This window comes from Haliotis rufescens, unplaced genomic scaffold, assembly GCF_023055435.1.
Source record: "Haliotis rufescens isolate VD_foot unplaced genomic scaffold, xgHalRufe1.0.p SCAF_8, whole genome shotgun sequence".
In the NCBI taxonomy this organism is placed as follows: domain Eukaryota; kingdom Metazoa; phylum Mollusca; class Gastropoda; order Lepetellida; family Haliotidae; genus Haliotis; species Haliotis rufescens.
The window spans coordinates 51,932,124-51,959,412 of NW_025964372.1; the positions used below are offsets into that span (position 1 = coordinate 51,932,124).

General features: G+C 43.7%; 2 protein-coding genes across 3 annotated transcripts in view; one reads left to right on the forward strand and one right to left on the reverse strand.

Moving 5' to 3' along the window:
* Nucleotides 1-435: 435 nt before the first annotated feature.
* Nucleotides 436-27,289, reverse strand: part of LOC125376907 — a 99,541-nt gene continuing 72,687 nt past the window's right edge. Inside the window, exons 6-7 of one of the 2 annotated variants that reach the window (XM_048389396.1) lie at nucleotides 1,983-2,015; nucleotides 436-991 (exon numbers count right to left, since the gene is read on the reverse strand). In XM_048389396.1, coding sequence (XP_048245353.1) covers nucleotides 611-991; nucleotides 1,983-2,015 — 414 coding nt within the window. In that variant the 3' untranslated portion in view covers nucleotides 436-610. The remainder of the gene's footprint in view (nucleotides 992-1,982; nucleotides 2,016-27,289) is intronic. The other variant, XM_048389397.1, reaches the window with a different exon arrangement.
* On the forward strand, nucleotides 14,445-18,060 carry LOC125376908. The gene is made up of 3 exons (XM_048389398.1): nucleotides 14,445-14,462; nucleotides 15,238-15,282; nucleotides 17,651-18,060. The coding sequence occupies exons 1-3, from the start codon at nucleotides 14,451-14,453 to the stop codon at nucleotides 17,933-17,935; spliced, it is 342 nt and encodes a 113-aa protein (XP_048245355.1). The 5' UTR covers nucleotides 14,445-14,450; the 3' UTR covers nucleotides 17,936-18,060.

Here is a 27,289-nt window from a genome sequence, read left to right on the forward strand (position 1 = left end):
ATTTGATAGTGATTCATAAACACCTGGCATCATCACTATTTAATAGTGATTCATAAACAGCTTGCATTATCCCTATTTGAACGTGATTCATAAACACCTTGCATTATCCCTATTTGAACGTAATTCATAAACACCTGGTATCATCAATTTTTGATAGTGATTCACAAAGAAATACTCATGATCCGATGAATATGTAAAGAGTTTTGTCGCCTTTATGTAATCGCTGTATGAGATCAGACGCCATGGCGTCACAGAAATTGTTAATGTGAGACGATGTATCCCGACTGATATTGATACTCAACTAGCCTTGTAGATTTTTTGAAAATGTGGGGTGCATTTTAAGATTTTACAATAACCTTTCAGTAATCATGTAATTATGTACAAAATATAACACCAAACATGACTTTGTTACAGTTTTGTTACATGTTTATTTTATATTGTATATTATATATTCTTTAGCCCCCCATAGAAGATTTGAACAAGCGATATTTACGTAGGTCGTTAAATACCTGATCACCTATATATTTCTGAATTCATAAATGTTGAGAGTGCTTCAAATAAATACCTCACACCCTCCCCAATCCCCACGCCACTCTGGTTCCACGAATGCTCAGTAAGTCAGCATCTTTCTCCCAGCTCCACCTACAGCGCCGAGAATAGCCCCCGCTGCATTGCCAATCCAGTTCCACACTGAACGGAAGCCATCCTTCATCTTCAGACGAAATCCTCGGCTGACACACTGGGATCTTATGTCATCCCTATTGATGCACACAACATACTTATTGGCTTTGTCGTTGGAGTAAAACATCACTGCAAGTTTACTACCGTACACATGGAGACTCGCGCGCTCCCACACCCAGGTCGGCTCACCCAGGATGACTGAGAGGCAGCACTGCAAGACCTGCCGATCACGCTCCAACAGGCTGTCGTGGTGATCCTTCAGGAAGGAGCTGATGTCAGAACAATCAATGTATGGGCTGCAGTTGATCCTCTGAAATGACAATGTATTGAGTCAATTATTTTAGTTGAAACATTACGAATAAGTGAGTGAGTGAGTATGGTTTTACGCCGCTTTTAGCAATATTCCAGCAATATCACGGCGGGGGACACCAGAAATGGGCTTCACACATTGTACCCATGTCGGGAATCGAACCCGGGCCTTCAGCGTGACGAGCGAACGCTTTAATATGTGTTTAACCACTAGGCTACCCGACCGCCCCTCATAACGAATAAGAATGTAAATGGTTTGTGTGGTGGAGAGTTGGTGGTCGAGCGGCTGACTTTTGTGGGCAATTGGTAGAGAAGAAATTGTGGGCTGCCTCTAAACAATCAAACAAAACAAAAGAAATCAATGAAAAGGGTTAATTTCAGTACATTATTTCAAAAGAAGTTCCAGGGTAAGCCTCCTACACGACAATTCTATCCATTTACTAAAGAAAGCTAACAATATCTGCTTGGACGGAGTATGGTGGTTCGCTGGATGTTGTTGCTTCTTAAGTTTTAAGTATTTTACAAACGTTTGCAAACATTATTTCCAGGACTGCTGTATCTCGTTTTCACAATGTTCTAAGGCGAGATCGTAAATAATTGTTGCCTTATTTTACAAGATGACATTATTGGATGTTTACATTATCCTTACTTATTATGTTATCCTATCTGCGTAAGACATTTCAATCCTCATATTTGAGAAATGCATATGACTTTTTTTTACCCAGTTTAGAAATGAGAAAAGCCGAGAATAGTGAGTGAACGAGTGATTACTGCTTAACGCCGCATTAACAGTAACAGACAATAAATCTTTTGTTAATAATGCAACTTCAAATATAGAGAACTGTTTGTTAAGAGTGGACCCCCCCAGTCCCCCATAAACCAATGCATGCGTTCATGTTTTGGAATATTGTGATTAAGTGCAACGTTAGTGATCAGCTGATGAAAGAAGATACTTGATAGCCCCAAAAGCATTGTTTTGGCTTCATACTCACCACTAGGTGTCCCGGAAGTTGTTTTGTGGCACCCTGAAAAGGAAATAGAGGGAATTACAAATTCACAAAAATTAAATAATTTCTAATATTCTAGTCTGGTCATTCTCTGCCACAGATATAACGGCTTGGGGACAACCACCTGACGCACCAACACACCCAAATCATTGCACATACACTATGCACTTCCTCCGTGTGGGTGACAACAGACCGCCGTCATATACCTGGAATATTGCTGAGTGCGGCGTTAAACAACAAACAAACAAACACCATAGTGCACGCTGGGATATCATCGGGAGAAGTGTACGCCGACGTCAAAGGGAACCTGCTACGTTAGTCAAACAATCATGTGTGTGTGTGTGTGTGTGTGTGTGTGTGTGTGTGTGTGTGTGTGTGTGTGTGTGTGTGTGTGTGTGTGTGTGTGTGTGTGTGTGTGTGTGTGTGTGTGTGTGTGGAAAATATTTACACTGCTTATTGTATCACAAACAGAATCTTCGGACTTTGACCAGGCTGCATTTGTTAATTTGCAAATGATGTCATTTCATATTGTAACATCGTGGGACTATAAAATAATGACGTTATAGTCACATCGCGTGTGGCCGACACTTAAAGTTTCCATATTCAGGTGTGGTTGCATGATATTGATCCGTTATTTGTAGATGTCTAGCCCCCAGTTAACACAGTGCTGTCAGGTGTGTCCACTTATTCAGGTGTCGTTGCATGATATTGATCCGTTATTTGTAGATGTCTAGCCCCCAGTTAACACAGTGCTGTCAGGTGTGTCCACTTATTCAGGTGTCGTTGCATGATATTGATCCGTTATTTGTAGATGTCTAGCCCCCAGTTAACACAGTGCTGTCAGGTGTGTCCACTTATTCAGGTGTCGTTGCATGATATTGATCCGTTATTTGTAGATGTCTAGCCCCCAGTTAACACAGTGCTGTCAGGTGTGTCCACTTATTCAGGTGTCGTTGCATGATATTGATCCGTTATTTGTAGATGTCTAGCCCCCAGTTAACACAGTGCTGTCAGGTGTGTCCACTTATTCAGGTGTCGTTGCATCATATTGATCCGTTATTTGTAGATGTCTAGCCCCCAGTTAACACAGTGCTGTCAGGTGTGTCCACTTATTCAGGTGTCGTTGCATCATATTGATCCGTTATTTGTAGATGTCTAGCCCCCAGTTAACACAGTGCTGCCATGTGTGTCCACTTATTCAGGTGTCGTTGCATGATATTGATCCGTTATATGTAGATGTCTAGCCCCCAGTTAACACAGTGCTGTCAGGTGTGTCCACTTATTCAGGTGTCGTTGCATGATATTGATCCGTTATTTGTAGATATCTAGCCCCCAGTTAACACAGTGCTGTCAGGTGTGTCCACTTATTCAGGTGTCGTTGCATGATATTGATCCGTTATTTGTAGATGTCTAGCCCCCAGTTAACACAGTGCTGTCAGGTGTGTCCACTTATTCAGGTGTCGTTGCATGATATTGATCCGTTATTTGTAGATGTCTAGCCCCCAGTTAACACAGTGCTGTCAGGTGTGTCCACTTATTCAGGTGTCGTTGCATGATATTGATCCGTTATTTGTAGATGTCTAGCCCCCAGTTAACACAGTGCTGTCAGGTGTGTCCACTTATTCAGGTGTCGTTGCATCATATTGATCCGTTATTTGTAGATGTCTAGACCCCAGTTAACACAGTGCTGTCAGGTGTGTCCACTTATTCAGGTGTCGTTGCATGATATTGATCCGTTATTTGTAGATGTCTAGCCACCAGTTAACACAGTGCTGTCAGGTGTGTCCACTTATTCAGGTGTCGTTGCATGATATTGATCCGTTATTTGTAGATGTCTAGCCCCCAGTTAACACAGTGCTGTCAGGTGTGTCCACTTATTCAGGTGCCGTTGCATGATATTGATCCGTTATTTGTAGATGTCTAGCCCCCAGTTAACACAGTGCTGTCAGGTGTGTCCACTTATTCAGGTGTCGTTGCATGATATTGATCCGTTATTTGTAGATGTCTAGCCCCCAGCTAACACAGTGCTGTCAGGTGTGTCCACTTATTCAGGTGTCGTTGCATGATATTGATCCGTTATTTGTAGATGTCTAGCCCCCAGTTAACACAGTGCTGTCAGGTGTGTCCACTTATTCAGGTGTCGTTGCATGATATTGATCCGTTATTTGTAGATGTCTAGCCCCCAGTTAACACAGTGCTGTCAGGTGTGTCCACTTATTCAGGTGTCGTTGCATGATATTGATCCGTTATTTGTAGATGTCTAGCCCCCAGTTAACACAGTGCTGTCAGGTGTGTCCACTTATTCAGGTGTCGTTGCATGATATTGATCCGTTATTTGTAGATGTCTAGCCCCAAGTTAACACAGTGCTGCCAAGTGTGTCCACTTATTCAGGTGTCGTTGCATCATATTGATCCGTTATATGTAGATGTCTAGCCACCAGTTAACACAGTGCTGCCAGGTGTGTCCACTTATTCAGGTGTCGTTGCATGATATTAATCCGTTATTTGTAGATGTCTAGCCCCCAGTTAACACAGTGCTGTCAGGTGTGTCCACTTATTCAGGTGTCGTTGCATGATATTGATCCGTTATTTGTAGATGTCTAGCCCCCAGTTAACACAGTGCTGCCATGTGTGTCCACTTATTCAGGTGTCGTTGCATGATATTGATCCGTTATATGTAGATGTCTAGCCCCCAGTTAACACAGTGCTGTCAGGTGTGTCCACTTATTCAGGTGTCGTTGCATGATATTGATCCGTTATTTGTAGATATCTAGCCCCCAGTTAACACAGTGCTGTCAGATGTGTCCACTTATTCAGGTGTCGTTGCATGATATTGATCCGTTATTTGTAGATGTCTAGCCCCCAGTTAACACAGTGCTGTCAGGTGTGTCCACTTATTCAGGTGTCGTTGCATGATATTGATCCGTTATTTGTAGATGTCTAGCCCCCAGTTAACACAGTGCTGTCAGGTGTGTCCACTTATTCAGGTGTCGTTGCATGATATTGATCCGTTATTTGTAGATATCTAGCCCCAAGTTAACACAGTGCTGTCAGGTGTGTCCATTTATTCAGGTGTCGTTCCATGATATTGATCCGTTATTTGTAGATGTCTAGCACCCCACTTAACACAGTGCTGTCAGGTGTGTCCACTTATTCAGGTGTCGTTGCATGATATTGATCCGTTATTTGTAGATGTCTAGCACCCAGTTAACACAGTGCTGTCAGGTGTGTCCACTTATTCAGGTGTCGTTGCATCATATTGATTCGTTATTTGTAGATGTCTAGACCCCAGTTAACACAGTGCTGCCAAGTGTGTCCACTTATTCAGGTGTCGTTGCATGATATTGATCCGTTATATGTAGATGTCTAGCCCCCAGTTAACACAGTGCTGTCAGGTGTGTCCACTTATTCAGGTGTCGTTGCATGATATTGATCCGTTATTTGTAGATATCTAGCCCCCAGTTAACACAGTGCTGTCAGGTGTGTCCACTTATTCAGGTGTCGTTGCATGATATTGATCCGTTATTTGTAGATGTCTAGCCCCCAGTTAACACAGTGCTGTCAGGTGTGTCCACTTATTCAGGTGTCGTTGCATGATATTGATCCGTTATTTGTAGATATCTAGCCCCCAGTTAACACAGTGCTGTCAGGTGTGTCCACTTATTCAGGTGTCGTTGCATGATATTGATCCGTTATTTGTAGATGTCTAGCCCCCAGTTAACACAGTGCTGTCAGGTGTGTCCACTTATTCAGGTGTCGTTGCATGATATTGATCCGTTATTTGTAGATGTCTAGCCCCCAGTTAACACAGTGCTGTCAGGTATGTCCACTTATTCAGGTGTCGTTGCATGATATTGATCCGTTATTTGTAGATGTCTAGCCACCAGTTAACACAGTGCTGTCAGGTGTGTCCACTTATTCAGGTGTCGTTGCATCATATTGATCCGTTATTTGTAGATGTCTAGCCCCCAGTTAACACAGTGCTGTCAGGTGTGTCCACTTATTCAGGTGTCGTTGCATGATATTGATCCGTTATTTGTAGATGTCTAGCCCCCAGTTAACACAGTGCTGTCAGGTGTGTCCACTTATTCAGGTGTGGTTGCATCATAATGATCCGTTATTTGTAGATGTCTAGCCCCCAGTTAACACAGTGCTGTCAGGTGTGTCCACTTATTCAGGTGTCGTTGCATCATATTGATCCGTTATTTGTAGATGTCTAGCCCCCAGTTAACACAGTGCTGTCAGGTGTGTCCACTTATTCAGGTGTCGTTGCATGATATTGATCCGTTATTTGTAGATGTCTAGCCCCCAGTTAACACAGTGCTGTCAGGTGTGTCCACTTATTCAGGTGTCGTTGCATGATATTGATCCGTTATTTGTAGATGTCTAGCACCCAGTTAACACAGTGCTGTCAGGTGTGTCCACTTATTCAGGTGTCGTTGCATGATATTGATCCGTTATTTGTAGATGTCTAGCACCCAGTTAACACAGTGCTGCCAAGTGAGTCCACTTATTCAGGTGTCGTTGCATGATATTGATCCGTTATATGTAGATGTCTAGCCCCCAGTTAACACAGTGCTGTCAGGTGTGTCCACTTATTCAGGTGTCGTTGCATGATATTGATCCGTTATTTGTAGATATCTAGCCCCCAGTTAACACAGTGCTGTCAGGTGTGTCCACTTATTCAGGTGTCGTTGCATGATATTGATCCGTTATTTGTAGATGTCTAGCCCCCAGTTAACACAGTGCTGTCAGGTGTGTCCACTTATTCAGATGTCGTTGCATGGTATTGATCCGTTATTTGTAGATATCTAGCACCCAGTTAACACAGTGCTGTCAGGTGTGTCCACTTATTCAGGTGTCGTTGCATGATATTGATCCGTTATTTGTAGATGTCTAGCCCCCAGTTAACACAGTGCTGTCAGGTGTGTCCACTTATTCAGGTGTCGTTGCATGATATTGATCCGTTATTTGTAGATGTCTAGCACCCAGTTAACACAGTGCTGTCAGGTGTGTCCACTTATTCAGGCGCGTTGCATGATATTGATCCGTTATTTGTAGATGTCTAGCCCCCAGTTAACACAGTGCTGTCAGGTGTGTCCACTTATTCAGGTGTCGTTGCATGATATTGATCCGTTATTTGTAGATGTCTAGCCCCCAGTTAACACAGTGCTGTCAGGTGTGTCCACTTATTCAGGTGTCGTTGCATCATATTGATTCGTTATTTGTAGATGTCTAGACCCCAGTTAACACAGTGCTGCCAAGTGTGTCCTTTTATTCAGGTGTCGTTGCATGATATTGATCCGTTATATGTAGATGTCTAGCCCCCAGTTAACACAGTGCTGTCAGGTGTGTCCACTTATTCAGGTGTCGTTGCATGATATTGATCCGTTATTTGTAGATATCTAGCCCCCAGTTAACACAGTGCTGCCAAGTGTGTCCACTTATTCAGGTGTCGTTGCATGATATTGATCCGTTATTTGTAGATGTCTAGCCCCCAGTTAACACAGTGCTGTCAGGTGTGTCCACTTATTCAGGTGTCGTTGCATGATATTGATCCGTTCTTTGTAGATATCTAGCCCCCAGTTAACACAGTGCTGTCAGGTGTGTCCACTTATTCAGGTGTCGTTGCATGATATTGATCCGTTATTTGTAGATGTCTAGCCCCCAGTTAACACAGTGCTGTCAGGTGTGTCCACTTATTCAGGTGTCGTTGCATGATATTGATCCGTTATTTGTAGATGTCTAGCACCCAGTTAACACAGTGCTGTCAGGTATGTCCACTTATTCAGGCGTCGTTGCATGATATTGATCCGTTAGTTGTAGATGTCTAGCCCCCAGTTAACACAATGCTGTCAGGTGTGTCCACTTATTCAGGTGTCGTTGCATCATATTGATTCGTTATTTGTAGATGTCTAGACCCCAGTTAACACAGTGCTACCAAGTGTGTCCACTTATTCAGGTGTCGTTGCATGATATTGATCCGTTATATGTAGATGTCTAGCCCCCAGTTAACACAGTGCTGTCAGGTGTGTCCACTTATTCAGGTGTCGTTGCATGATATTGATCCGTTATTTGTAGATATCTAGCCCCCAGTTAACACAGTGCTGTCAGGTGTGTCCACTTATTCAGGTGTCGTTGCATGATATTGATCCGTTATTTGTAGATGTCTAGCCCCCAGTTAACACAGTGCTGTCAGGTGTGTCCACTTATTCAGGTGTCGTTGCATGAAATTGATCCGTTATTTGTAGATGTCTAGCACCCAGTTAACACAGTGCTGTCAGGTATGTCCACTTATTCAGGTGTCGTTGCATGATATTGATCCGTTATTTGTAGATGTCTAGCCCCCAGTTAACACAGTGCTGTCAGGTGTGTCCACTTATTCAGGTGTCGTTGCATCATATTGATCCGTTATTTGTAGATGTCTAGACCCCAGTTAACACAGTGCTGTCAGGTGTGTCCACTTATTCAGGTGTCGTTGCATCATATTGATTCGTTATTTGTAGATGTCTAGACCCCAGTTAACACAGTGCTGCCAAGTGTGTCCACTTATTCAGGTGTCGTTGCATGATATTGATTCGTTATATGTAGATGTCTAGCACCCAGTTAACACAGTGCTGTCAGGTGTGTCCACTTATTCAGGTGTCGTTGCATCATATTGATCCGTTATTTGTAGATGTCTAGACCCCAGTTAACACAGTGCTGTCAGGTGTGTCCACTTATTCAGGTGTCGTTGCATCATATTGATTCGTTATTTGTAGATGTCTAGACCCCAGTTAACACAGTGCTGCCAAGTGTGTCCACTTATTCAGGTGTCGTTGCATGATATTGATCCGTTATATGTAGATGTCTAGCCCCCAGTTAACACAGTGCTGTCAGGTGTGTCCACTTATTCAGGTGTCGTTGCATGATATTGATCCGTTATTTGTAGATATCTAGCCCCCAGTTAACACAGTGCTGTCAGGTGTGTCCACTTATTCAGGTGTCGTTGCATGATATTGATCCGTTATTTGTAGATGTCTAGCCCCCAGTTAACACAGTGCTGTCAGGTGTGTCCACTTATTCAGGTGTCGTTGCATGATATTGATCCGTTATTTGTAGATGTCTAGCCCCCAGTTAACACAGTGCTGTCAGGTGTGTCCACTTATTCAGGTGTCGTTGCATGATATTGATCCGTTATTTGTAGATATCTAGCCCCCAGTTAACACAGTGCTGTCAGGTGTGTCCACTTATTCAGGTGTCGTTGCATGATATTGATCCGTTATTTGTAGATGTCTAGCCACCAGTTAACACAGTGCTGTCAGGTGTGTCCACTTATTCAGGTGTCGTTGCATGATATTGATCCGTTATTTGTAGATGTCTAGCCCCAAGTTAACACAGTGCTGTCAGGTGTGTCCACTTATTCAGGTGTCGTTGCATGATATTAATCCGTTATTTGTAGATGTCTAGCCCCCAGTTAACACAGTGCTGTCAGGTGTGTCCACTTATTCAGGTGTCGTTGCATGATATTGATCCGTTATTTGTAGATATCTAGCACCCAGTTAACACAGTGCTGTCAGGTGTGTCCACTTATTCAGGTGTCGTTGCATGATATTGATCCGTTATTTGTAGATGTCTAGCCACCAGTTAACACAGTGCTGTCAGGTGTGTCCACTTATTCAGGTGTCGTTGCATGATATTGATCCGTTATTTGTAGATGTCTAGCCCCCAGTTAACACAGTGCTGTCAGGTATGTCCACTTATTCAGGTGTCGTTGCATGATTTTGATCCGTTATTTGTAGATGTCTAGCCCCCAGTTAACACAGTGCTGTCAGGTGTGTCCACTTATTCAGGTGTCGTTGCATGATATTGATCCGTTATTTGTAGATGTCTAGCCCCCAGTTAACACAGTGCTGTCAGGTGTGTCCACTTATTCAGGTGTCGTTGCATCATATTGATTCGTTATTTGTAGATGTCTAGACCCCAGTTAACACAGTGCTGTCAGGTATGTCCACTTATTCAGGTGTCGTTGCATGATATTGATCCGTTATTTGTAGATGTCTAGCCCCCAGTTAACACAGTGCTGTCAGGTGTGTCCACTTATTCAGGTGTCGTTGCATGATATTGATCCGTTATTTGTAGATGTCTAGCCCCCAGTTAACACAGTGCTGTCAGGTGTGTCCACTTATTCAGGTGTCGTTGCATGATATTGATCCGTTATTTGTAGATGTCTAGCCCCCAGTTAACACAGTGCTGTCAGGTGTGTCCACTTATTCAGGTGTCGTTGCATGATATTTATCCGTTATTTGTAGATATCTCGCCCCCAGTTAACGCAATGCTCTCAGGTGTGTCCACTTATAATAATGATACATTGACAACCGTTCACTTAGAACTATATCGACTGATACACTGAGTGGATAACTGGAGAAATATTAATAATTAATGTCTGAGTTCACTCAGTATTTTAATTGTTGTGACAGTAACTGTGATGGTTTCGGCGAATTGTTTTCTTACAGCTGCATGGGTTTCCCACCCAGCCCAAAAATATAATTCAGGAGGATAAGGGGGTTAGGGTTGGAGCGTTTTAGTTTGTTCCTGGACTGTGTTCACTGTGAGCAAGTTGTACGGCGTCTAACTGTATGTGTGATATATCATTTGATAGTTTATAGTGTATTCCACATATGTTGGGCTTATTTTATCTTTCTCGAACTATACATAGCCAATGTAGCAAAATAGTAGCAGCCACCAATCTTTAGTCTGATTTGGGGGTTTACTCCCGCTATGCACGAACGTCTTGGTGTCTGAATCACGCCCCTGTTGTCACAAACATCTGATCATTTAGACGCTTTAATCTTGAACATTGAGAATACATTGAGAATACATTGAGAAGTTTGACTGAGTTTGACTGATGATCGTTCACGAATATCCTCGATAAGACCCATCCTAGTGAACAAAATTGCACATCGTCTATCGCAGTATCGACTCCATCTTTGTCTCGACTAACAGTTACAGTCTACTTTAATCGAGACCGCCTCCGTGGTCCAGTGGTAGCGCGTCCGCCCGGAGAGCGGAAGGTCCGGGGTTCGATCCCCGACCGCGTCATACCAAAAGACGTTCAAAGATGGTACGTGTTGTTACCCTGTCTGGCGCTCCGCATTAAGGGGCTAAAACAAGGACTGCTCGGAGTCAGTATACTGTGTCTGAGTGGGGTATTCATGTTAAACTGCGGCATGGTATCTCATTGAGCTAGCACTATAAATCGGCATCAGCCCGGACTAGTACAAGCAGCCACACAAACACACACACGTACATGCACGTCGCTATATAAGTGCAATCATCTTGGACGCGACGTTAAACCCAATTCACCTCACCTACTTCAATCGATGTGATAGAGTTGCTAATTATCTTAATAATGACTCGGACAGAGATTCAAAATGCATGATGCATAAGTTTAGTCTATTAACATAATTCGATAACCATACCACACCATTCAACCAATATTATACGCCTCTGAACTGCGGGGCGTTGTAAAGTCAGTTATGATTGAAAGAATCCATTTGAAATATTTCAAGCGTATACTTAGAGTTAAGCAATCAACTCCAAGCTTTATTATTACAATCTACGAATTCTCACTGAACATATCTATGTCTGTATATGTGTACAGATGTATTTATATCCTCTCTGTATTACATGTTGTGATTTATGAGGATACACTTGAACTTGACCGACAATAACACGCAGAATGTACCCGGAAGGTTTACATGGGTTGTCATGACTACGTCCAATCAAGAGCGAGCATGCATATCTATGGCCAGATGTTGGCAACACTTCAACAAATGTTAGCTACTAAGAAATGAAAAGTCTATATTGTTCAAATATAGAAATCACTCAACCGTGACGTTATAGCCTGTTTCGGTCTATAGCCTGACTGTGTTGGTTAGCCGCTGGACACAGTGTTAAGCTTTCAGTGCGACATATTCCAGGTGTCAGATTACCTGATCGACAAAACGGGATGTGGCTGTCAACTATACCAATTATTCGTTCTTACGCGACATGAGTGAGTGAGTGAGTATTTAACGTCACATCGGCAATATTTCAGCCATATCGTGACGAGAATTAATACATTAATAACATATAAGTATATATACTTTATAAAAACCTGTCATCAAAGGACAGTATAATAACTAGAATATCACAGAGTGTATTAAAACTAGTTGAGGAACATATAAAAGCAGAAAGAATTTACAACACAATATAAAAATGGGCTAGAGATCGTCAGTAACTAAAGGGAGATCACCATACCAGGGACCATGGGGACTTACAATGCCTTTTCTTCCTGCATGGGCCCTGGCTGGATTTAATTTATATCATCCCTTCAGTCACTGGCGATAGTTTACCAGTTAAGCCTTAGATTAAAATGACAAAAATACTACGTTTTAAAATTCTGGTATGCATAACAATACATTGAATGATGTGGGACTGACATACTCTGTTAGGGGGACAATAATTTTACGCTACTTCAACCCCTTACGCGACATGAAATCATTTTGTTGTTACAGTACCAGTGGCTGCATACTTCAACTATTTAGATTGTTTTTTAAATTGCAAACAAATCGCTAATGCAGTGAGCGCCAAGGTAAATGTCAAAGTGCAACATCCAATTTTGTCTGCGTTATGGATTATCTCCCCTGCCTGCATATTTTTGTTTGTTTGTTTGTTGTTTAACGCCGCACTCAGCAATATTCCAGCTATCTGACGGCGGTCTGTAAATAATCGAGTCTGGACCAGACAATCCAGGGATTGACATCATGAGCATCGATCAACGTAATAGAGTTACGATGACATGCATCAACCAAGTCAGCGAGCCTGACCACCGGAACCCGTTAGTCGCCTCTTACGACAAACATAGTCGCCTTTTACGGCAAGTATGGATTGCTGAAGACCTATTCTACCCCGGATCTTCACGGGTCTTGCTGTGTTGAGATATATTGCGTTTCTGGTCTTTCTAATCAACTGAATATCATTAGCATAGTGCACGTCGACGCAGGACTAGAGAGTCCTCTCACAGACTGGTCCCTGGGATGACACAGAGAGGTGTTTGGAGACTAAAAGGTAAACTCTAGAACAGATTTTACCGATCACGCCTACTATTCTTCAAAATACGTAAAAAAATAAGATATGACCACACCTGTCAACATATTTTCCTGGGCAGCTTTTTTAGAGAGTCGACTCTGTTACCTTCCAGTGTGAAAAATTAAAGCCCCGACAAGCAGTTGTGTATTCTGACGCCACATGCATAGTGATAAAGTGCTTCTAAAACTGTTCACGTTGGTGAATAGATTCTGCAAATCTCATTGTGTGACATGGCCGGGTCAACCTTGGGTCCAGGAACAGCTTCACAATCTGCCGAATTGCGATACCCATGGCATACCATATGTTCTCATTCTTTGACAAAGGTCGGATGAACTGTGTGCCACTCCTCTCCCCTCACCCCACCCCACCCCGACCCATCCCACTACACCACACCCCACCACACCCCACCCCTTCGCCCGGTACGTTTGTCAAGTCGTTGCGCCGTGTGTTAGAGGCGTGTGGGTTGTCACCTTAAGATTACAGAGGATATTCATTTAGGAGGAGCGGAGGGATCTTTTGCATTTAGATATCGGCTTGCCACAAGTGTTGATAACATTACACAGGGACTAGAAGTAAAAAGCCCTTGAGCGCCACATACCGCTGTATGTCACAACAATAGATAAGAAAAAGAACACGAAAATTCAAGTCAAGCCTGGAGCATTACAACCGTGTTGTATAAACCTGGGCAGTGCATAAGGAGTTAGTGAGTTGGGTTTAACACCGCTATTAACCGTATTACAGTTATACAGTCAGCTCAAAGTGGGAGGAAAGCCCGAAGTGATGCACTTCGGCGAAACCCACGAGCACGGGTATGGTATTGACAAACCTAGAAACATGATTTGGGCGAACCGGGATACGAACCCACAATCATAGGTTTCTGGCGTGGCCAAGGGACGCAACTCTTCACAGCGAATCGCGCCCCCTCAGTAAATAAGGAAGAGAATTTATGGATGTCACAATAATTCTAGTTTCATCATAAAATAATATTTGTACTGATTATACCGTTTCCCTTTTTCGAAGAGATTTTCATGACCTTAACTGTTGTTTGAACTTTCCGGGCGAAACGAACCATGGATATGGAGTTAGTCCTTGTATTTTTGTGAAGTTTCATAACAGCAATTTTCCGGAACCTGGAGCTTCCAGACAAACGAGGTCATGGCTAACTGGGTTTCATTACACAGCAATATTTCACAAAGAATCCTGGAACATTTCTAATTAAGACAGAAATGATTACTTACGGGAAGCACTAATTCTATAAATATTTTTCCACGAAAGGTTTATGGTTGTCAGTTGAGTACAGTGACTCGGCCGCTCACCACATCCATCTGATCCGACCTGAACATGGGCAACACGGTAAGTAGATTCTGTAATGTTGTCTGTTGTTTCACGACGCGAACACCTAGTATCATCCCCATTTGAAAGTATTTCATAAACACACGTTTATAATACAGTCAGAATCGTACAGTCGACTTTCTTTTGACCGTGGAAAGGGGTTTGCGGTGTTCTTTAATATGTTCCTGAAGTAGGTATATTTATTCTCATTTCGACAAGTTTATTTCGTGGAAGGTTCATTCATTCAAGTTGTGAAAGGCATAATATATTGTGGTTTACCTCATGCCCTCTGAATGGGAACGCTATAGGTTCGTCCGGACATTACAGTTGTGATGGCAGGTTAGGCAAATGAACATTCTGCCATAAATTGGTGACTGGTTGCCATTCTGATAAACATGACTGTAATGTCGCGTACACCATTTCAAGTATCTGGTCATGCAAAACATAGAACACATTTCATTGAAACAGCGCAGTGTAAAATAGTTTTCGTAAGACCCCTTTCCGAATATGGCAAACGCGGAGGAGATATGTTTATTTGTTTGTGGCCTTCTCATTGGCAACGACCCAAATATAAGAACACAAAAACACAGTGGAACGTGTGACATAAACGTTCATGCATAGGATGTTTGTTGCAACACTTATCTTTGTTCTAATACTTGGTATTAACATTTCTAGTTCATGACTCCCTACTCCCTAAAGAGTATATTTGAACCCCGGGCGATGTATTTCTGCATCCACCTCAACAACAAATCATGTCATAGATAAACAATGCAGTTTACTTTCACCCTTATTTCAGGTTGAATATCAAAAGAAATCGTCAGCGCATGCTCCAACTGTTTTGGTGAGTACTTCTGTCCTGTCATAATGTACTCTTAAAAAATCACGTAGCGTAAAGGTAGGAAAATATATTTAAACGAGGAACAGTACAAGATATTCAGCAAAGATATTGAAGAGAGAACACTTGATGATTGTAGTCATCTCAGTTATCGGTACATAGGAAATGTCCATGGTGAAGGTCGGCTACCATCAATAACGCATATGTCCCCCGTTGGAATCGATAGCGTCCTGACATCTCCTGTCCATGACAGAGACGAGTATGCGAATCACATCCTGGGGAATGGTCGCCCACTCGGCCTGCAACGCAAAAGCCAACTGCTGCAACGTCTGCCGTTGTGGTCGACGTCGGCGTAGCCGTCTATCCAATTCTTCCCACAGGTGCTCTGTCGGATTCAAATCCAGGGATCTGGAGGACCAGGGGAGAAAAATGTCGACAGGCTCTTGTGATCCGTTGCGTATGCGGTAGAGCATTGTCCTGCTTGAATACACCGTTGCCGTCTGCTGCAATTGGGAGGACGTGTGGTAGGAGAATTTCGTTGCTGTATCGTTGAGCCGTAAAATTGACCTGGATATGGACCAGACCTGTCCTGCCAAGATGAGAGATATCCGCCCACATCATAACGCTACCCCCACCAAACATGTCCACTTCCTGTACGCAGTTTCTGGCATAACGTTCTCCCCGACGTGGTCTTCCATCCTCTCGACGGAGGAGAAATCTTGATTCGTCGCTGAATCAGACACCTCTCCATCGCAGTTGAGGCCATACCAACCTCAAAGACTTCAAAATCAGAAAACTACAAGAAGCCATCAACATCAAAAGACTCCAACTCCAACCACCAATCAATCGTGACCAAGGCTACGACATACTACCGGTGTACCACCAACTCATCGAAGACCCCAATCAGCCACAATCCTTTTTACTGTTTACATTACTGGCTTCCCCCTTTGATTCATATCACAGGCGACCAGTGAAGATTCCGAGATAGAATAGGTCTTCAGCAACCCATCCTTGTCGTAAAAGGTGACTATGCTTGTCGTAAAAGGTGGTCAGGCTCGCTGAGTTGGTTGATACATGACATCGATCCCAATTGCGTGGATCGATGTTCATGCTGTCAATCACTGGATTGTCTGGTCCAGACTCGATTATTTACAGACCGCCGTCATATAGCTGGAAAATTGCTGAGTGCGGCGTTAAACAACAAACAAACAAACAAACAAACCATACAACAGGCTACACCGGGAAATATGTTCTATCCTTCTGTGTACATAACAGGCTTCCCCACGCCAGTGTAACTGCATCTTCAACCTACTCAAATGAGGAAACACTGCCTCCTATCCCGTATAAATACTTGTCAACCAAACTCTGTACATCACTTGGTTGATAACGGAGTTATAACCTACACCGAAACGTCGCTCATATTTGTAATAAAGAAATTGTTCATCCATATATCTTATCCTTACTTAAGGTCACTTGTTCTCTGACAAGGAAATCAAAAACACTGGATGACGATGACTGCCGGACTTTTCCGAATGGTGACGGAAGCCGGGCAAATTAAGCGGAGGAGCGGTGTGATCACCTGGCCGTGACTAGACTGGTTTTCGACCCAGTGACAGTGACATCATTTGATATGTCACTTAGACCAAGTTTAGTTGGTTGGTTGGTTTGCTGTTTAACGCCGCACTCAGCAATATTCCAGCTATGTCGACAGTCTGTAAATAATCGAGTCTGGACCAGACAATCTAGTGATTGATATCATGAGCATCGATCCACGCAATTATTCACCTTTCTCAGGTTTATATAAAATGTTATGATTTATAATGAAAACGAAGCAGTAACGCCTCAGGAGAATATTAAATTTACACGCACAGATGGATTTCAAGCATTATGTCTCAAGTTTATTCTTCATTTAATGAGCAAGGAGAAATTACTTCGCAGCTCGCCGTATGCAGTTAGTTTCATCTTTTATTTTGTATTCCTAACTTTTCTTTTGTAGTTCGTAGTTCTCCCCACTGACACGACCTTAAAGAACATAATCATTGTATGGAAGCACCACAACATAAACTGAACTTGGTCAGACCCGTGAAGATTCCGGGGTAGAATAGGTCTTCAGCAACCCACGCTTGCCGTAAAAGACGACTATGCTTGTCCCAAGAGGCGACTGACGGGATCGGGTGGTCAGACAGGCTGACCTGGTTGATGCAGGTCATCGTATCCCAAATAACTGATGCTCATGATATCAATCACTGGATTGTCTGGTCCAGACTCGATTGTTTACAACAACCAAACAAAACAAACAAATACTCATGTCGATGTCGTGTATGCAGGTTGAAGTTGACGAAAGTCATTTATCGATGCGTATTTCCTGTTTCAGCTTCAAGTGCAGGAAGTCAACAAGAGGACGCTGGGGAAGCTGATCATCAAGACTGTCGGCCACGAAGGTACAGAGACAGACGAGAAGGGGACGTATCTACGGCGACAGATCCAAGTCTGCATCTCTTACCTGGAACATTACAAGCCTGCAGTGTGGCGGGATGCTACAGTGACGTTCATTGGCTTACAGGGTCATGAATTTGTGATATCCTCTGGCCGCGGACGCTACAGATTCATGGTCCACCTTGATGCTCGAGACGAAATAACCTTTTCAAAAATGAAATAAGAAAATGCTATAATGAGACTGCAACTAGAGCATAACTACACCGTTACATGTGCACATGTGTATGCCAGTCTCCTTTCGAAACGTGTGTGGCGGTCGGGTAGTCTAGTGGTTAAAGCGTTCGCTCGTCACGCCGAAGACCCCGGTTCTATTACCGACATGGGTACAAGTGTGAAGCCCATTTTTTGGTGTCCTCCCCCGTGATATTGCTGGAATATTGCTAAAAGCGGCGTAAAACCATACTCACTCAATTTAAACGTGCACGTAATGCAAATGCAAAGTTAAACAGCAGTTATTCTCAAATCCGCTTTTCCTTTAATCCACTGCATAACAACAGGAACAACCCGACAGTATGTGTTTATCTCAGTATTTTTACAGCACACACCTTCTAGGGGTTCTCTGTTTACATGCATGTGCATGATATGCAAATTTGCTTGTTTTCTTGATCTGGGTGTTGTGCTAAGAAAGGTCCTAAATAGTGATAATAATTTAAATTCTGATGTATCTTTGAACATGATATTACTGTCATATAATAAAGTACGTTTGGTCACTAGTATTAATAACGTTGATTATTCCACGATTTTGGCAACAGCCTCGCTACCTGCTCCAGATTTGTTTGTTGTTTATCGCCGCACTCAGCAATATTCCAGCTACATGACAGCGGTCTGTAAATAATCGAGTCTGGACCAGACAATCCAGTGACAGACGGGATCGATGACATGCATCAACCAAGTCAGCGAGCCTGACCATCCGTTCCCGTTAGACTTACGACAAGCTTAGAACTATTCTAACCCGGATCTTCACTCCAGGTGATAACCGCCACTTGATACGTAACGTAAAGATGATTTGCAAGGAATTCATTTCGAATGAAAGCTTTGTCAGACTAATAGAACGTAGCTTACTGCCCTCATGCTTTTAATGGCTTTTCCACCAAACCAACTGACCCACCATGGACACGATCGACCTTTTTCTCTGAAAATAGACTTTTGGTGACTCGTAGTCTTTGTAAGCCATGATTATATTTGACCCGTCGACCTCGCTATCACATGACCCTCACATGATGTTAACATTCTAGCTCGAAGACGTCAACCATTGATGCCTTCTCAGACGGAGAGGCTGCAGAAAATTGGTAATCTGGTAGTAGTCTGTGATTATTCAAGACGACAGATCACTACTAAAGTGCATCTAATGTGACGAAAGCTACCGTTGGCACAAATCACTCCATTGCAGGTACCCTCTTGTTTACAGTCACCATGTTGGAACTATTTTCCAAAAGTTTGGTCGCCTTTAACGACCAGACTAGGTTGTTTGATCATGCTAGGAACCTCATCCACTATATCTCGTGGGCACGCATTTCGGTAAACCTACACTTATCCCTGAATACACCCGTGAGGTTTTCGCGATGTTACGTTTCCTGCCTTTGTTGTTACGCTGACTGGCGCTCGGCATTCAGGAGCTATAACAAGGACAGGTCGGGTTGAGTCAGTAGACTGTGTTTGAGTGGGGTATTCGTGTTAAACTGTGGCATGGTATGAGCTAACACTATGAACTCGGCATTAGTCTGGACTAGTACAAGCACCCACCCACACACGAACACACGCACACACGCACACACGCACTCACGTGCAGCCACGCACCAACAGGTTCTTCATAGTATGAGCAAAGTCCCATGCCGTCAGAGGTAGTTGCCTTTATTAGAAATAAGAGTATTGGAATAAATGATAATATTCATACGGCTAAAGACGTTACATTTCCCTTATTAAGATTGACTTTATACAAATTTTCACGAAACTATGAACTATGCTCTGACTATTTAAACAGTTTTCGATTTCTTTTGATATTCAACCTGAAATAAGAGTAAATGTAAACTGCATTGTTTATCTATGACATGATTTGTTATTGAGGTGGATGCAGAAATACATCGCCACAGGGTTCAAATATACTCAAATACAAAGAAACAAGCGTTGCAACAAACATCCTATGCTTGAACGTTTATGTCACACGTTCCACTGTGTTTTTGTGTTCTTATATTTGGGTCGTTGCCAATGACAAGTCTACAAATACTAGTATATGTAAACTTATTCAGAGCGGGGTCTTACGAAAGCCATTGTACACTGCACTTCTTCAATGGAATGTGTTCTATGTTTCGTGAATATCTTTTATCGGGTAGCGTAACCCTATCCATGTGGTCCTATGGTTCGTAGGATTTATACATACATACAGAAAGAATCGGACCTGTGTAGGTCCGGGGTAGAATAGGTCTTCAGCAACCCATGCTTGCCGTAAAAGGCGACTATGCTTGTCGTGAGAGGCGACTGTGCTTGTCGTACTAGGCGACTAAGGGGATCGGGTGGACAGGCTCGCTGACTTGGTTGTTGGATGTCATCGTATCCTAATTGCGTGGATCGATGCTCATGATGTCAGTCACTGGATTGTCTGGTCCAGACAAGATTATTTACAGACTTTTTTTTACAGACATCTTTCTGTCGGAGGAGTAGGAGGATTACTGCATCTGCCCGTTTATATTTCTTGTTTAAGAGAACCACAACGAAGAGAAGCTAAACTACTTCGCTGGTAACGTGGGAGTTCCACATAAAATTCTGTTAATTAAACTATCATGTTCTGAGCTTTGGCTGAGACTGAAGACGCTGAAACCAGGTGCACAATTACTTTACTTAAAATCCACCCAGAGGGCTTATCAAGGGAGTCAAGAATAGCGTTCAGTCCAAAACTGTTAACAATACACAACTTCTTGTCGGGACTTTGATTTGTCACATTGGAAGGCAACAGATTCGATTTTCTTAAAAATGGGAAAAAGCTCGCTACACAGGCTTCCCAGAAAGCAGTGTTGAACTGAGTGTCAGGTTTAATTCTTCAGAAGAACAGGCGTGATCGGTAACTTCTGTGCTGGTAGTTTACGTTTTAATCTCTGAACACCTCTCTTGGTCATCCCTTGGACCAGACTGGCCACGAAGGTAGAGAGACAGACGAGGAGGGGACGTATCTACGGCGACAGATCCAAGTCTGCATCTCTTACCTGGAACATTACAAGCCTGCAGTGTGGCGGGATGCTACAGTGACGTTCATTGGCTTACAGGGTCATGAATATGTGGTATCCTCTGGCCGCGGACGCTAGAGATTCATGGTCCACCTTAATGCACGAGACGAAATAACCTTTTCAAAAATGAAATAAGAAAATGCTTTAATGAGACTGCAACTGGAGTATGACTACACCGTTACATATGCACATGGGTATGCCAGTCTCCTCTCTAAACGTGTAATTGATAGTGATTCATAAACACATGCTTTAAGTAGAGACATCCTGATATATGGAAAGGGTTTAGTCGTTTTTATCACAATTGATTTTTTTGTTATCCGCCTACATCTGTTCAATTACAACCATACCTAAATCATATTTCAATGCGTATTTAAAAGACCACTATGGGATTGCAATATCCAACGATGTTATTACGCCACAGACTGGGTTCCTGTCTTTATATGGCTCCAACAATATCACGGTGGGGGAACATCAGAAATGGCCTTCACAACGCGTTAACGACTTCGCTTCCCCACCGCCCCAGTTATACGTGAAGCAGTCAATGTTATGCAATGGATCTGCTGTAATCACGTGTAACCTTATGGTGCGATTCATAGCGGAGTTGATTAAGTACTCCTGCAGTGTAAGTCAAAGTAATTCTCACCCCTGCTGTCGTAAAATTGAAGAAACTACCACTCAGTCACTCACATTATGATGAGCACATTGTATCTAAATATATGTCAACCAATAATTGTTATTTTTTCATAAATGATAACCTTTTGCATACTAGGGATTTTATAGAGATAGAAGTGTTTGGTTAACCATTTGGTTGCCGTTTACGTGTTAGAACCTCCGACTGTGAAAATTCCCGACAAAATCCTTATTTTTAAGAACAAGAAGCCACTTTCTGGTGTTCCTGCTTAAGGAGGTATTGCTTAAATGGAAACATTTCACTTTCTAAATCCAGACCCGTGAAGATCTGGGGGTAGAATAGGTCTGCAGCAACCCATGCTTGCCATAAAATGCAACTATGCTTGTCGTAAGAGGTGGCTAACGTGATCGGATGGTCAGACTCGCTGACGTGGTTGATACATGTCATTGTATCCCAATTGCGTGGATCGATGCTCATGATGTCAATCACTGGATTGGCTGGTCCAGATTCGATTATTTACAGACCTCTGTTATATAGATGGAATATTGCTGAGTGCGGCGTTAAACAACAAACAAACAAACCTACTAAATAGTAATTTCCGTTTGAGAATGATGAATTGCAAAATAACTCGAAATCCAGAAAAGTGTATGAAACATCAATACGGTACTTGAACATGAATACCCTGTACCCAACAAAATCTGAATTTTGTTTATTTTAAGACCCATGACGGATGAAGTTCTTTAAGAAACTGTCATGTAATTTTGTATAGAAATGTGTACATGAGACGTCGGGGGACAAACCGTGGAAGGCACAGCGCAAGCACGGTCTGCACGTGCTACACAGTGACCGTGTTCATTCAATGACAAGATGCGCTACTCAGCAGATGTTAAACAGTTGATGTTGAATGTGTATGATTTCTTTAGAAGTGAAGCAGAAAGAGCAAAGCCTTTTTATGCAATTAATAAATTCTTGAAACGAGCTTCAAAAGCTCTTGGTATGTCCCCTCAGAAACTTAAAAATGTTGTTAGTCGACAGGATACAAATAGTCAGGCCAAGGAGGTAGGGAACATGTCAAAACCACGCAAGGTTGATAAATTAGACAGTTTTCAGACGGATCAAGTCAGACGTGCAATTGTTAAACTGCACTCAGAAAATAAGTACCTGTCCCTAAGATTTACTTGTTACAAAGTACAAACTATGGCAGCTGTTGCATACATTGGGTTACAAATACAAAAAGATAACTGGAGAAAATAGGGTTGTGTTGTGTGAACGGTCTGACATTGTTCGTCTCCGAAATCATTACCTGCCATACAGGCAAGAAAGATGTTCTTTGCCTTTCTAAACACTCTAAACAAACTTTGATGAGTAGTTAGTAACATCAGTATGGGACCGCTCCTGGCTTCTGATTGGTCGAGAGGATCTGTGACGTCACTTCCGGTTTCGGTTTGGTCACGTGACTGCGCATGCGCGCAGTGCATGATGGGACTTGCGCGCGTATCCAAGATGGCGGCACTTCCGTTTCCGGTGGCGCACGCCTCCAAGATGGCAGCGCATCCGTTTCCGGGGAGGTAGGGGAAAACCCGGAGAAGCGCACGTAAAAGGTGAACAGGATCGACATTGAAAGAAGCGCGTCAAAAATCTTTTGTTGTTGTTGTTGTTGTTGTTCTACACATAGACGTGGGGGTGGTGGTGGTGGTGAAGGGAGGGTGGTGGTGAAGGGAGGGAGGGAGGGAGGGAGGAGACGGGGGGTGGGTTCACTGTGTGGGGGTTGGAGGGGTCGTCAAAGCAAAGGAGGAAAGCGTTCTTTCGGGAGAGATGGGTGGCCCTGAAAAGAGCCGTTGGGAAACAAACTGGAAACAAGCTGGACAAGGGTTGTCACCTTGATTACATTACTTTCCTTGATCTCGATACTAGATAATAATACGGACCACCCCAACAGTCGGGTATGTCAATTCCGTGTTGAATAGTTTTTTGTAATGCTGACATAGCCTCAGACTTGTTCTTAAACCAGTGTGGGCTCTGCGATAGGATCGTCTCCGATTCACCCCCTGGGTAGCCCACTATTGTCCACGAATAGACTTTCATCCTCCGCTGGCATTGTTGACTGTTGGTCTGGCACGTCAGACAGCTGCATCGAGACGACATGGTTGATCTCTCCTTCAGTGCTCGACTGTGACGGTGTGCGTGGCTTCGCTCTTTTTATAGGAGAGGCACTGACACCCTGCTTCCTGATTGGTCGAAAACGCATTGTGCTGATGGGTTCGTTCCGACACTTGGTCTGAGCCCCGGTTTTCTAAATCGGACCGACCGTTGTGTTTCTTTTTTTCATAAGAAATTGTATTGGTCATGGGAGAGATAGGAAGAAAAAAATAACAGATAAAAGAGAAAGGTCATGCTTGAAAGGATCAGTTGCCCGGAGAGCGGAAGGTCCAGGGTTCGATCCCGGGCCGCGTCATACAAAAAGACGTTAAAAGATTGTACGTGTTGTTACCCTGTCTGGCGCTCGGCATTAAGGGGCTAAAACAAGGACTGGTCGGCTCGGAGTCAGTATACTGTGTCTGAGTGGGGTATTCATGTTAAACTGCGGCATGGTATCTCAGTGAGCTAGCACTATAAATCGGCATCAGTCCGGACTAGTACAAGCAGCCACACACACACATACACGTGCATGCACGTCGCTATATAAGTGCAATAATCTTGGACGCGACGTTAAACCCAATTTCACCTCACCTCACCTTTTCTGCGTGAAGCCTATGAAGACGCTACCCGAGAGCCTTACACTTACCTGTTCTTGGACTTGAAGCCCACCACGTTGCAGGACCATCGCGTACGCGCCCGCCTGTTTTTGAGATCCGAATTACCCCTCGTGTATGTGCCGATCCTATGAGATGAAGAGACTTTCATAAAAGGAGGTGAACCCTCAGACCTTCCTTCAGTTAACCTACATCCATCATGGGGCAAAGACGGAAACAGGTTCATCCTACGAAGGGAAAGAACAAAGACAAAGAGATGGTGAATGATGTCTATGACAGTATGGTCTCCCCCTCATCGCTACAGGGACTTGTGACCTCTGTATTTCACAAGACTCCTTCACCTCCAGGATCGTCTCCCTCTTCAATGGTACCCGTGAACATACATCGTCAGCAGCAGCCATCACCACGTCCTTCAACATCGTCAGCACCTTCGCCACCCTCGTCACCACATGATCTTCAACGCTCTCAACCTCTGCAACAGCAACAGCAGCAGCAGCAGAAGTCCACGCCAGGTCCGTCTTACTCTTCGATGGTACCCTTGAACAAGCATCGTCAGGAACAACAACGGCCTTCCTCATCAGCACCCTCACCGCCACTTGATCTTCAAGGCTTTCAACGTCTGCAGCAGCAGGAGCCCCCACAAAGGAAGAAAAAAGACAAGAGACGGTCTATTTTTCCGACAAGGGATGCGACAACCCTTGCCGTCAAAGGAAGAAATCGTCTTTTGCAGTGGTTTGCGATTGTCGTGCGGAACCTGAGAGCAGGACACATCCCATTGAAAGCTCAACATAAGACATGGTTGCAGAAACATAATGATACCCTGACTAAAATTGTCAATCCACGTCTGCCTATGGATGAACGTCTTGACTACCTGATGCAACGCAGTGGTAGTGGAACACTTGCAGGGGTCTTGACACGCATTCTGTTGCAATGGCAACATTATCTTCAAGCACCACTCCTCAAACAGGGTAACACCAGGCGCCACCGACCTACAACATCAACAACGATGACTACTAAGCCAAAAGTAAAGGCTTATGAAAATGTCATGAAAGCATATCAAGCTGATGCTCTCAGACGATTGGTGCACATGCGGACCCAAAGAAAGTCCAAGAAGGCAGATCAACAGTTGCAACTCCCTCCTGCCACTGCCTGATAAAAGAGAGAAGCTGCAGATCAGGTGACTCATTCAGGCTAACACCTACATGCAAGAAAGATGTCTCAGTGCCTCAGGAAACAGAAACACGCTCTGTGTCATTTGTGTGCTCCCGCTCCAGCGATGCGCAAAGCCATTCTCAAACATGCCCATACTGATCTCATCCGTGCCCTTTGTGAATGTGTGGTGAACTTGTATGCAGGCAATATTCCCATGACCACGACGCAACGTCAAAACTTGCAACGACACGGTAAAGTCTTGAATACGCTCATGAAAAAACAAGCACCTCTAAGCAAGAAACGTAAACTTCTTCAACATGGAGGAGGATTATAAGGAGGACTCATACCTCTTATTGGTTATAGCCTCTTTGTTTGGAGGAAAGTAATAAATGGTCTGACACCAGGAAGGTTGGGATCAGTGTGTGGTGTGCCACCATGAAGTACGCACGCAAGATGGTGTTGGTGTCTGAAGACACATGGCAAAGTCTACAGGCCACCAAACAACGTCATCGTCAGACACTTCATACCCCTCTCTTGGAAAAGAAACGTCTCCAAAATTTGGAAGAGATGGACGCATTGATGCAGAGGTCACAGCAGCCTTTTCACATGTGGGAACAAGAATACAACCAACTGTTGCAACACATGCTAGAGTTGCAGCGCCAACAGCACAACAACAACAACAGCAACAACAACACCATCAAACCACTACAATCCAAAGTGACACCACAACTACCACCGTCATCACCATCAACAATGGACACCACAGGTAGACCTGCCCCTCCTCAACAAGTGATAGACGAAGTGGTCATGAGTGTTCCTAAAGCCATGTCCAGTAAAGCCATGAACTTGATGACAAGGATTCAAAACAATCCCGACTTGAGTTGGACTCCAGAGGGAACCCTGACCGTGGAAGGGAAACCTGTACCTGGCACACACATGGTGGACTTGATCAACGATTTAGTGCGTCACCGGAAAACCAAAGAGGGACCTGCAGGTTGGACCATTTTGAGTCACCATTTGGCCAACAGTCATGTCCCACATGAAATAATTGGAAATCCTCAATGATGGCAATGGATGCAGAAGCAGCAGCAGCAGCAGCAACACCATCCTCATGCCACACCAGAAACACCCATAACCCAGTTCTCCCTCCCCACGTTCTCCCCGCAAAGTCACAAAGAGAGAAGAAGAAGGAGGCAGCAGCTGGATCCACAAGCGAAAGAAGAAGAAGATGAAGAAGATGAGATGCCACCCCCACCTCCTTCGTGGCAACTGGATCCACCAGTGGAGGAAGAAAAAGATGTGATGTCAACCCCATGGTTGATGACTCCACCTCCATCTGATACCAAACAGGACAGAGTCATCAACAGGCGAGGTTCATGGATACCCTTTAGCACCACCTAAGAAAAAATAAATCTCTCCCCTTCTCTATAAAAAGGCCATTCATGTAGGAAGTGGCATCAGTCTGAGAGAAATGAAGCGACAGACCAAGACGCGACAGCGCATTCTTCCCTCTGCTGCTGCTGCAGGGAAACAAAACAAAGGATTTCCTACTTCCCTTTGGACGACCTGGTTGGAAAAAACTTACTTTCATCCTGAACATCCTGCAAGTTTTGGAGGCTGGCGACCTTTGTGGAAAGCAGCACACATCCACGCTCAAGATGCAAGAACCAGTAAAAGCAAGAAGAAAACCATGCCATCGCAAAGTCAAATCAAGCGTTGGTTGCTAACCAAAAGTACCTACACCTTGCACAAACCAGCCAGAC